The sequence below is a fragment of the Aethalodelphis obliquidens genome, unplaced genomic scaffold (genome assembly GCF_003676395.1).
Source record: "Aethalodelphis obliquidens isolate GAN/ISIS:26980383/991018 unplaced genomic scaffold, ASM367639v1 scaffold1, whole genome shotgun sequence".
NCBI classification, from domain to species: domain Eukaryota; kingdom Metazoa; phylum Chordata; class Mammalia; order Artiodactyla; family Delphinidae; genus Aethalodelphis; species Aethalodelphis obliquidens.
Window position 1 is genome coordinate 82743397 of NW_020837945.1, and position 10162 is coordinate 82753558.

Sequence of the window (10162 nt, forward strand, 5' to 3'; positions counted from 1 at the left end):
GTTTAAGTAAAAATTTGTGTACATACACCTCTTAGAAAGAAGATCCATTACATTTATCAGCTTCTCAACAGTTCATGCCTCTAAAGATGAACCACTGTTCTAAGATGATTAGGAAGGAGGGGAGAAGGAAAAGGGGCTTAGTTTTTTCCATTCTTGGCAGCCTCCCTGCTAGCCCAGGCTCAGAGTTGCTACAAACAATACCCTCTCACATCCACTCCCCACCCCAGTCTGGCCTCCAGCCACAATACCCCAGAAAACAGACACAGAGGGACCTTGGGGATAAAGGTCTTTATTCAACAAAGTTATCTCACTCAGTAACAAAAGAACAGGAGGTAACAATTCTCCCAAAGGTTTGGAGCAGTGTCCACCCCTGATGGAAGGAAGCATGACCCGCTGACACAGCTGCAGCTCAGCGCCTCTGGTGGCCACTTAGAGATCATAGTTTGGGTTCTTCCGAAGGATAACAAAACCTTCTAGAATAGGGGTGACGGGAAGGAACTCCTCAGTGGCCAATTCTGCCCGCTCCCCGTGAGCCAGCAATACTGGGGTTGTGTGTGTCTGGAACCCTGTGATGGTCTTGGGCTTGCCGGCCTGGCCCACCACATCCACTGCCTGTGGGATGAGAAGACTGAGATGAAGAGACTCTGGATAGGAGTACAGCAGCAACCCAGTGCCAATTCACGTTTCAGAGAAATGGTACCTCTGCATTCTACAACCTCTAGAATACAGACTGAGCCCTCCCCTCTGCTCAGCCCCTCACCTGGCCCACGCGGACAGACACTGGTAATGGCCGCAGCTCCTCATCGAATGTGACCAGCATTCGGGGCTGCATGGCAGCCACCAGCCCATATAATACATAGTGTGACTTGCCTAAGATGACTAAGAGCACAAGACAAATATAGTTAGAGGCATGCCTGAATCTTGGGACCCCACTCCAGCCCTGACTCTTTAATCCCTCAGTTATATAGCTGAACCCACAACCCTCCCCTCATACACCCTACTACAAGCTGGAGATGCCACCCCATACTCTGCCTACAGGTTGCGGACTTGATCATCACTTTCCCCCAGTCACTCAGAGGCAAAAACTGGGCTCAGTTCCTCATCTTCAAAAGAAAATCTTTTGGGGTCAGATCAAAAGTGTGGGGGATGAAAGTCTCAACGAGGTCCAATGAACCTCAGGAATCCAGAGCAGCAGAGTTAACTCAGAGTCTTGCTCCTAAATTACCAAGGAGGCCCTGGTAGGGGAGTGGAAAGGGCGCCATATGCCACCATGTAAGATTCCTGACAGGGACTCACTGTTGCGGACATCCAGGAAAGAGACAAGCACGGTGAGCAGCCCAGCCACGGCCACTTGACTCATAAGCTGCCGGTCACTGTGGTAGGGGCAGAGGGTGAGTGTGCCCTTCCCTAAATGGGTCAGGCCCTGGGGAAAAGAAAACAAAACAAAATGGAGTGAAGTGGACGTGGGGAGTCACAAGTCACATCTAAGGAGAAATCACCTAACCCGGCCACACAGAAACCTCACAGCTCATTCACACCCTCCTTTCCAGGCCAAACTCAAGGTCCCCTTCACGAAGCGTCACATCTCCCTTCCATCACACAGACACTTCCTTTGGCACATTCACTCTAAGGAGAAGAGTTCTATTCTCTACCTGTGCCAAGCGCACCATGAAGAGGTTGTTGGGGTCCTTGGCATGATACTGGGCTAACTGGCGCAGCATCGCAGCCAGACGGGCATTATTGGTACCTGGAAATGTTAAGCATTACAAAGACTTGAAAAAAGGGTCTCAACAACCCTTCCCCCAAGATGCTTATAATCTCTTTCTGACCAATACTCACCACTGCCCACCATGCCCATGGCAAAGATGGAGTTATAGGAAACTTCTGGGTCAGCATCATGAGAGAATTTGCTTAGGGTATCCAAGATGTTGAGTCGTGGATTTGAAACGGAGATTAAGGCCAGTGCTAAAGGCACAGCCCTTCGGAGTGTAGGCTCCCCGTATCTCAGCTGGTGATAAAAGAAAATAACAAGGGTATCACAGAAAGCAGAAAAGAATAAGCTCGGTTACACGAACAGATGGATAGACGGGGTCTTAATTTTTCTAGAAAGGGTACTGCAAAAAGACCATTTCTCCACCGACAAAACCCATCAGGGAAATTCCTGGGGAAACCCCAGGCATCAAAACTAATATACTTCAACCTTCTCCATGGGATACTCACCAGGTGGCCAAAGGTTCGTAGAGCCATCTCTGCACCAATCTCCTCCCCCATAGCAATAAGGGCAATCCCCAGCACCGCTACTCCCTGCAATTGAAGAGGCAGCAGAGCCCAATAAGCTCAGGGAACAAAAAACTCACCCCTGACTCAAGTCCCATGTAAGAAGAAAAAGCCATCCTGTGGGGCACACCCTGACCCCTCATGTATGGAACCCAGTCTCATGCTATTTCAATACACAGTGATACCCAGAGACTCTAAAACAAACAAACCCACAGTTATCTTTTCTCAGAGCTTCCCTCAGAGGATGCCCAGCTACCCACAGAACCTGATGTGCTCCCATGTCGGCAGGGGCTTCCTTCTTGTCCTTGTCCTTCTTTTCCTTTTTGTCTTTGTCTTCCTCCTTTTCCTTGGAGTCAAAGTGTTCGCTGCAAATGTGGAGCAGCTGCTGCACCTTCAGTACATTCCCAGAGCCTGGGGCAGGGTGGTAAGGGAGAGAAAAGGTAGAAATGAGAAGGCACCAAGGAAAAGCTTGCTCTAGGAACAGAAGCTAAAGAATCTAAGGCAATCCAGAATGACTTAAGAAAGGAGGTCCAAGAGAGAAGTGAAGAGTCACTGAGGAAGAACAAAGACACAGACCTGCATAGGCACACACATCCACCAGTGTGTTGGCAAAACTGCGGAATGGCTCTGACACAACCTCCAGCGCGGCCAGGATGGCCTCAATGGCCTCTCCCTTCCCTAAAGGAGAGATTCGAGGGGTCAGAGGACATGTACTCCCTTCCAGCACAGCCTGACTCATAAACTCTCCCTGTTGTATCCAGTTACTACCAGCCTTTTGCCCAAATAGAGAGACATCCCCTAACCTAGGTGGTTGAGGCCCAGTCCAAGAGGAAGCCAACGGGCGTAAGTGTCCTTGAGCTCAGTCTCTGACTTCTCCATGATGGTCTGAAGGATAGTGGAAGTGACATCGCCATTGCAGGATCCCACTGCTATCATTCCACAGGCTAGAGCTGTCACACCTGCCACCTAGCAATAGGAAAATCGACATCAAGTTATTAAAATAAGGTGTTAAAATAGTTGTTTACCTATCTTGATTCAAGATAGCCAATTCCTACAGTCCACTGAAACCACATGAGGTAATAACTCCTTTCTGATGGTAGGTCAAAATAACAGTAGCATCAACCATTCACTGAATACTACAGGTCAGCACTAAGTCAACTCGCTTGCATACTATTAACATTTAATCCTCACAACCCCATGAAACAGGTCCTGCTGTTATTCCTCTTTTATTGATGAGAAAAATGATGCCTAAGGAGACTGAGTTACGTGTCCAAGATCACACTGTTTGTAAGCAGAGGTGGCAGGATCTGAACTGAAGCCTATCTGACTAAAACCTATGCTTTTAGCCACCATACTATATTTATCCATCACTAAAATGATTCTGCACAAGTAAGAAAATTTAAAGTTGGCTCATGACTAAAACAGTGTACCCACCCCAAGCTGGGTTAAGTTACTCCCCACTCTAGTCTGGTACTTCCTCATGGATCCCAAGGGCTGGAACTCAATACTAAAATGTTAACTCTTTAGCCTCAATATCTCCTGAGACTTAGAAGCCCAATTCCAAGCAGTTTCACTGAAATGATACATCTCTGTCTCTGTCTCTGTCTCTGTCTCTCTCTCTCTGTCTCTCTCTGTCTCTCTCTCTCACACACACACACACACACACACACACACACACATTTTTTCACCATTTATCAGAGACCGGCAAGACTCAGAGCACCTTCCCTACTATCTCCCCTAAGTGATCAACAAACTCTACTCACCTCCATACTGGACTTGGAATCTCCCATCACAGGTAGCAGCAGTGTTAGAACATCTTCGCGATTGGAGCCAGCATAGGCCAAGCCAAGCCTGCAAAAGCCAGGGAGAGGCAGTCCCCGACACACACCCGACGATAGGACAAGGAAGAAACAAAAAGAGGATTGGTCATTTCAACAAATAGTCACCCAGAGCCAAATACTCAACAGGCACAGTGGTGCTCTTTGGCAATACAAAGGTGAAAGGGCCTGATTCTGTTTTCACAGAGCTTACAGGCTAAGCACTACCAAAAGGAGAAGCCTTACCCAAAGATGGAACCAAGTCTCATTGTGTTACTGTTGTGGAGGACATAGTCTGAGAGGAGTGCCAGAGCAGGGTCACACTCATTTCGGACACCAGAGTTCACGATGCCACAGGCCAGGAGGGCTCCTGACTGAAAAATGCAAATAGATCCTTCACTCGGGCTACTCTACCTTCCTCACCACAAAGGATGCAACATAGGCCTTATTATAGCACCCGCCTTAACTGGAGTTAAAAACAGGGTAGACCTTACCAGTGAAAGGGAGGTCCTGAGAGGGCCCTAGAACATGGGAGGGGATGTCTGCATTAGTGGGTTGTACCCAGACCAACCTTGATATAGTCCTCAGAAGAGTACAGGTACTTGTCAATCTGGGTAAGGCCACCATCCACATCCCACAGCAGAATCATGCCAAGGGATGCAGCTGCACTCAACATTCCTATACCAAGGAAAAATCTATCAGTCTTAAAATGGCCCTGCCCTGAGAAAACTGTTATAAAGAGCTCTCCAAAGAACTGCCTTGGGGATCTGCCATTATAACACATGAACCTAGGAGAACAACAAGATTGACCAAAATTATACAAAGATAGAGTAGGAACAGAATTGTACCATGATCCTTGTTCTTGTAAAGCCATTTGTTGCCATCATCAGTCAGCAGCTTGTCCTGGCCAAAGGCTGCATTCACAAAGCCGTTCACAAAAGAGGAGGCCAGGTTCATGCGGGCAGAGTCCACCTGAGAGCCACTGCCCCCAAACCCTGCAAAGGAGGGAAGGAGGAAATGAAGGTCTAGAGTAGGACAAGAAAAGAACACAGTATGGCAGCTGGTCTCTGATTCTGAGCTGGCCCCTTGGAATCCTCTATCTATAACCCCAACAGTGACCTAGGGAAAAAGTATGTGGGAATTCTGAGCTCTATAGGATTCCTAAGTATGTTGGGCCAAGCCATCACTCTCAATACAAGGGGCATAATTAACAATCCTCCAATCCCCAAACATGGAGATGTTTACTCACTGTTGTTCTCTAGGTGGGTTTTATAGATGTCATCAGGCACCTTGGGTTCCATGATGTCCAGCTGAAGAGAAGTCAGAGGATCACAACTGCTCCCCCAGTCCTCCCCTAGCTGTCCCTTCTGTTACCCCATTGAATGGCAATTCTAACCAAGGAGAGTCTAGTCAGAGGCATAATCAGGGAGGTGAAATGCCAGGTATCATCACAACCAAAAAACCTTGTTGGAAAAGGGCAAAGACTCTCACCTCCCGAGCTAAAGCCAAGAAGTTGCTGTTGAGCTGCACATTGGACATGATCTCTGTCAGGTCCTCATACTCCTCCACATCTTCACTCAGCTCCAAAAACACCCCATGTCGGCCTAGCATGAATGCCATTTGCTTCTGTACAACCCTGTGGGAGAGAGCCATCACATCTGCTCAGCCCCCATCCACTAAGGGCACAGAAAAGCCCTTCAAATCCTAACCAGAAACTACATGTCCCAGCACTTCATGCAAATGTCCCACCCATGAGCTTATCGCTTTGCCAACTTTTTCCTTTACATACACGTCCTTGCAGGAGGTGAAAATATCTTCTACCAGCTCCATGTCATTGAGCATCAATGCCAATCTCAGTGCTTCAGGGAAGCGACTGAACTTTCGGAACACACCCAGGGCACAGCGCAGTAGGGCGGAGTTCTCAGGCTCAGGCACGTAATTCACACAACTACAAAGGTAAAAATAATAAAGCTATCAGGCATTCATTTACCCCGTTTAATTCACTTACCCAACACCAAATGCCTACTACATACCAGGAAGTATACTAGTTATTGGGACTACTAAGGAGACATGCCGTCTCTGACCTCAAGAAGTTCACAGATGTTAACAAATTCACTACAGCTTGATTGCGACCTTTGAAGCAGATACTCTTGGAGAATAAAGGAGTCACAGTTGAGAAGAAGTGCTGGGGAGGGCAGGCCTGCCACCATTCCCCACACTGCTCACTCACCTGGTGAGATAGAGGCAGACCTTTGCATATGCATTCTCATCAATGTCTTTCTCCAGCATATCCACCTGCTCAATTTCCATAAGCAGGTCGCAGGCCTCATGCTCTGCATTGTGGGCCATGTTGTAGGGGACAATCTCCTTCACCAGGGTCAGCAGTGGCTCCCGCTGCGTCTTCTCTGCATCATCCAGCTCCTGCCACTCCTTAGCCACTTCTCCTGCCAGATGCCTACGGACAGGCCCAGACTATTAGAGGAGCAGTGCTTCATGGGAAGCACTTCCCTGTGGGTCAAGGAATTCACTATCTGGGAAACTCAATACACTGGTACTCCAAGACAGAACTCAGAACTATATCTCAGAACCCCTTCAGATTCCCAAGAAGAAAAGGTCTTACCTGACATACTCATGACCCCATGATGCCAATTCCTCCTGGGAGCCCACTAGACGATATTTGAGGCACTCACGCTCCCCGCTCATGGTCATGGCCAAAACAGAGATGATGTCAGCGGCAAAACGCTATAAAGAAACCAGTCCTTTGAAGTCAAATCCAGGGTAAGGGGAATGTTACATTATGGAATCAAGATCACTGTCACTACCCCCAAAATTAAATGCTAATTATATCACCAGCCTCCATACTAAAAACTTAAAACATGTTATATCAGCTAAGCCTCATAATAATCTTAAGGTTAGTGTTGCAATCTCCCTTCTGAACCAACATGACTGAAGGGTGATAACAAGTGGAGAGTGGAGAAAAATGGAGACTCTGAATTTTATTCCAATCGTAATAATAAACTATTAAAAGGTTTTAAGCAGAAAAGATTCACACTCTAGAAAAGATCACTATGGCTGCTGCATGAAAGACAAACTGTGTAGGAGGTCACAGACAAAAGGAAGAGGGTCAGTTAGGAGGCTGCTGCAGTAGTTCCGGTGAGAACTGAAAACTTGGATTAGGGTTGTGCCAATATGCAGGAAAGTTACTGAACTGGGAATATATTTTAGAGGTAAAACAAATGAAGGTGCATGTGATACAAAGAAAAGAAAAATATTAAGGTTAAAAGTAAGTTAATAATAAATCATGATAATAAAATCCCAAGGTCCAACATAAATGACAGAAACACTGTCGTTTCTGAAGACAATCTTCCTGTCAGCTCTTATGTGACCATTTCGATTACGACGAGCAATGTTTTGTTGTTTTAATTTTTAAATTTAATTTTATTTATTTATTCTTGGTTGCACTGGGTCTCTGTTGCTGCGCATGGGCTTTCTCTAGTTGTGGCGACTCTTTGTTGTGGTGCGTGGGTTTCTCATTGCGGTGGCTTCTCTTGTTGTGGAGCATAGGCTCTAGGCGTGCAGGCTTCAGTAGTTGTGGCACGTGGGCTCTAGGCGCGTGGGCTTCAGTAGTTGTAGCACACGGGCTTAGTTGCTCTGTGGCATGTGAGATCTTCCCGGACCAGGGCTCAAACCCCTGTCCCCTGCATTGGCAGGTGGATTCTTAACCACTGCGCCACCAGGGAAGTCCCGGGCACTGTTCAACTAGCTCAGATCTCAGGTCTATCAGGCTTCCTGAGATTCACCATGAGCCCCATGGTCTAGACGAAAAGGAATTCCTAAACTAGGCCTCCACCAGCTTCTGCAATAGTTTTACCTTATTCTCCCCAGGGGCCATGTTCTCATAGATCTCCTTCAGTTTGCCATAGTGTGGACGCAGAAATTTGAGAGGCTTGGGCACTGAAGTCATGGAAGTTGTAGAAGAACGAATCTGCCTCCTCAGCTCCTCCAGGGCTGGTCGGTACAGGGACGTGTCCTTCTCCTGATCAGGAGATGTTAGGGCTCAGACAAAAGGAGTCTCATACCTTAAGTCATAATACAGAAGTGTTCAACAACCTCCTAGGAAAGTAACTAACTGTGTCTTATCCATCTGTGATTGCCCAACGCCCTGCACACACACTGCCTGACACAAAAACAAATGTCCCAGGTTAAGAGTTCAAGAACTGCTTCTCCCACGAAACAAAGCTACAAAATCTTTCAATTATCTTTTTTTACTCCCCTCCCTCACAACATGGTTGTAATATGACTCCAAAATACAGTCTCTCTTTCCCTATCTCATATAGGAGTTGTTGCCCCAAGTGGAATAAAGCAAACAAGTGGGAAAGATCCATACATGCACCGGCTTTTGTTAACATCGTGACTCACCCCCAGGCGTTCCACGAGCATCTCCAGTTCATCCTGAAGTTGTTTGTCCTCCTCAGACTGGAGGATTGAGGGAAGAAGCTCATCAAGACAAGGAATCTCAAACACATCCTCCTCCCATTCACCCTGGGGCAGGTGGAGAGTGAGCCTGCCTCCTTAGGAAGGACCAGGTGAGACAAGGAAAGAGAGAGGGAATGGGAAGCCCTGGTGGGAAGGCAGCCTGGCTTCTGGGCCAGGCTTTACTTGAACGCTGTTCTGAAAAACGAGGGTGACAATGACCCGCCCGGGCCCACCTCACGAGTCGGTGGTGAGGACTGGTAGGGGCGGCGGCGGTGACAGCGCGGAATGGAGGATGAGGGGCAGAGAGGCGGGTGCCGGGAGCCCCGAGGGTCGCCCTATCCGCCCTCTCCCGGGCGCGGCGGGGCCGTTGGGAGTCGGGCCCGAGGCCTGCGGAGCCGCCGTGACTCAGCCCGCGGCCTTTTCCGCCGGCTCCCGGGGCCGCGCCTCACCAGCTCCTGCTCTTTGTCCTTGTCTCCGGCATCCCGCCGCTCCTTGCCGCTCGGCTTCTCATCCCCGCCACCGGGGGACGTCGCTGGGGGCTGCTGGGGCTGCAGCGGTGCCTTCTCTCTGCCACCCTCCTCCATCGCCGCCGCCACTGCCGGCCCGCTGCGCGCGCACCGCCCCGTTTCCCAGATGTCCTCGCGCGCGTGGCCCACGGCGCCCCTCCTTCTCCAGAGCCCGCCTGCGACCGGAAACGCCGCGGCAACCCACCCACCCCCGCGGCCTGGGAGTTCCAGCCCTCGGACCTCGCCCTCCGAAACCAAACGAAAACTCTAATTCCCAGCTTCCCGCGTGCCGTAGGCACCTCCCCGGTTCGAACCTGGAGTTTCCTGAACGCCGTCTGGGGTTTGGGGGCACCAGCTGCAGTAGGAGTTGAGCTGGCTGCGAGCCGAGACCGCCCCTCGATTCCGCCAAAGCTGTGTGAATAGTACACCCCAGTGATACCCCCGTTAGCCGCGTGGTGGGACAAACAGAAGAGATTCTTGAAATCCTGGACGCTTGATTGCCGTCTTTGTGAAGTCTGTGTAATCTATGTTTAGTCCCACACTACTGTGGCATATTCACCTCCCCAGCTGAAGAATAGTGCTCTACTATTACCATAAAGATGTGGATACCATCTTAAATCCACCTGCGGAGCCAGATGGAGTAGAAATGAATACATCAAGCCCTATACCCTAATGCGAAGTTCTGGAGCTAAAAACGGGACAAGATAAGGTCTTTGTCCTCAGTGTGTCTTTTGGTCTTCCTCTCCCTCTTATGACTTAGAGGGGATGTGACCGACACTTTATGTCAGGACTTATTTTAAATGATATATATTGTTCGCACAACTTTTTGAGTTTGGGAGGATTGTGTCCATTTTACAGCGGAAATCGTACAGTAAGTAGTAGAATCAGGATATGAATCTCCATCTTTGAGTCTCCCAAGTTCTTGAGTGTTTCAGGCAAACCTCAAAGTTCTTCTGATCGGGCTATGTGTATATATCTAGAAGGTGAGAAAAGAGGAAGTAATTCTTCTCCCTTTCATCTGGTGGGAACACTCACCATTTGGCCTGGAATCTTATTTTATGGGTCCTGAGGCATTAAAGAATGCAG

General features: G+C 48.7%; 1 protein-coding gene across 2 annotated transcripts; it reads right to left on the reverse strand.

Annotated features, from left to right (window-relative positions):
• Positions 1-269: 269 nt before the first annotated feature.
• PSMD2 (proteasome 26S subunit ubiquitin receptor, non-ATPase 2) lies at positions 270-9291 on the reverse strand. 2 transcript variants are annotated; one of them, XM_027110245.1, is made up of 21 exons: positions 9020-9291; positions 8514-8570; positions 7966-8130; positions 6715-6836; positions 6325-6549; positions 5884-6042; positions 5586-5730; positions 5344-5404; positions 4943-5089; positions 4666-4772; positions 4341-4468; positions 4041-4128; positions 3081-3243; positions 2854-2955; positions 2543-2688; positions 2221-2304; positions 1840-2008; positions 1653-1747; positions 1297-1423; positions 761-879; positions 270-612 (listed from the first exon to the last, which is right to left on the reverse strand). In XM_027110245.1, the coding sequence occupies exons 1-21, from the start codon at positions 9152-9154 to the stop codon at positions 430-432; spliced, it is 2727 nt and encodes a 908-aa protein (XP_026966046.1). In that variant the 5' UTR covers positions 9155-9291; the 3' UTR covers positions 270-429. The 2 variants fall into 2 exon arrangements, 1 of the variants encoding a protein (XP_026966046.1); XR_003433456.1 differs by lacking the exons at positions 270-612; positions 761-879 and having other exon boundaries at positions 1408-1423; positions 1653-1772; positions 9020-9206.
• Positions 9292-10162: the final 871 nt, after the last annotated feature.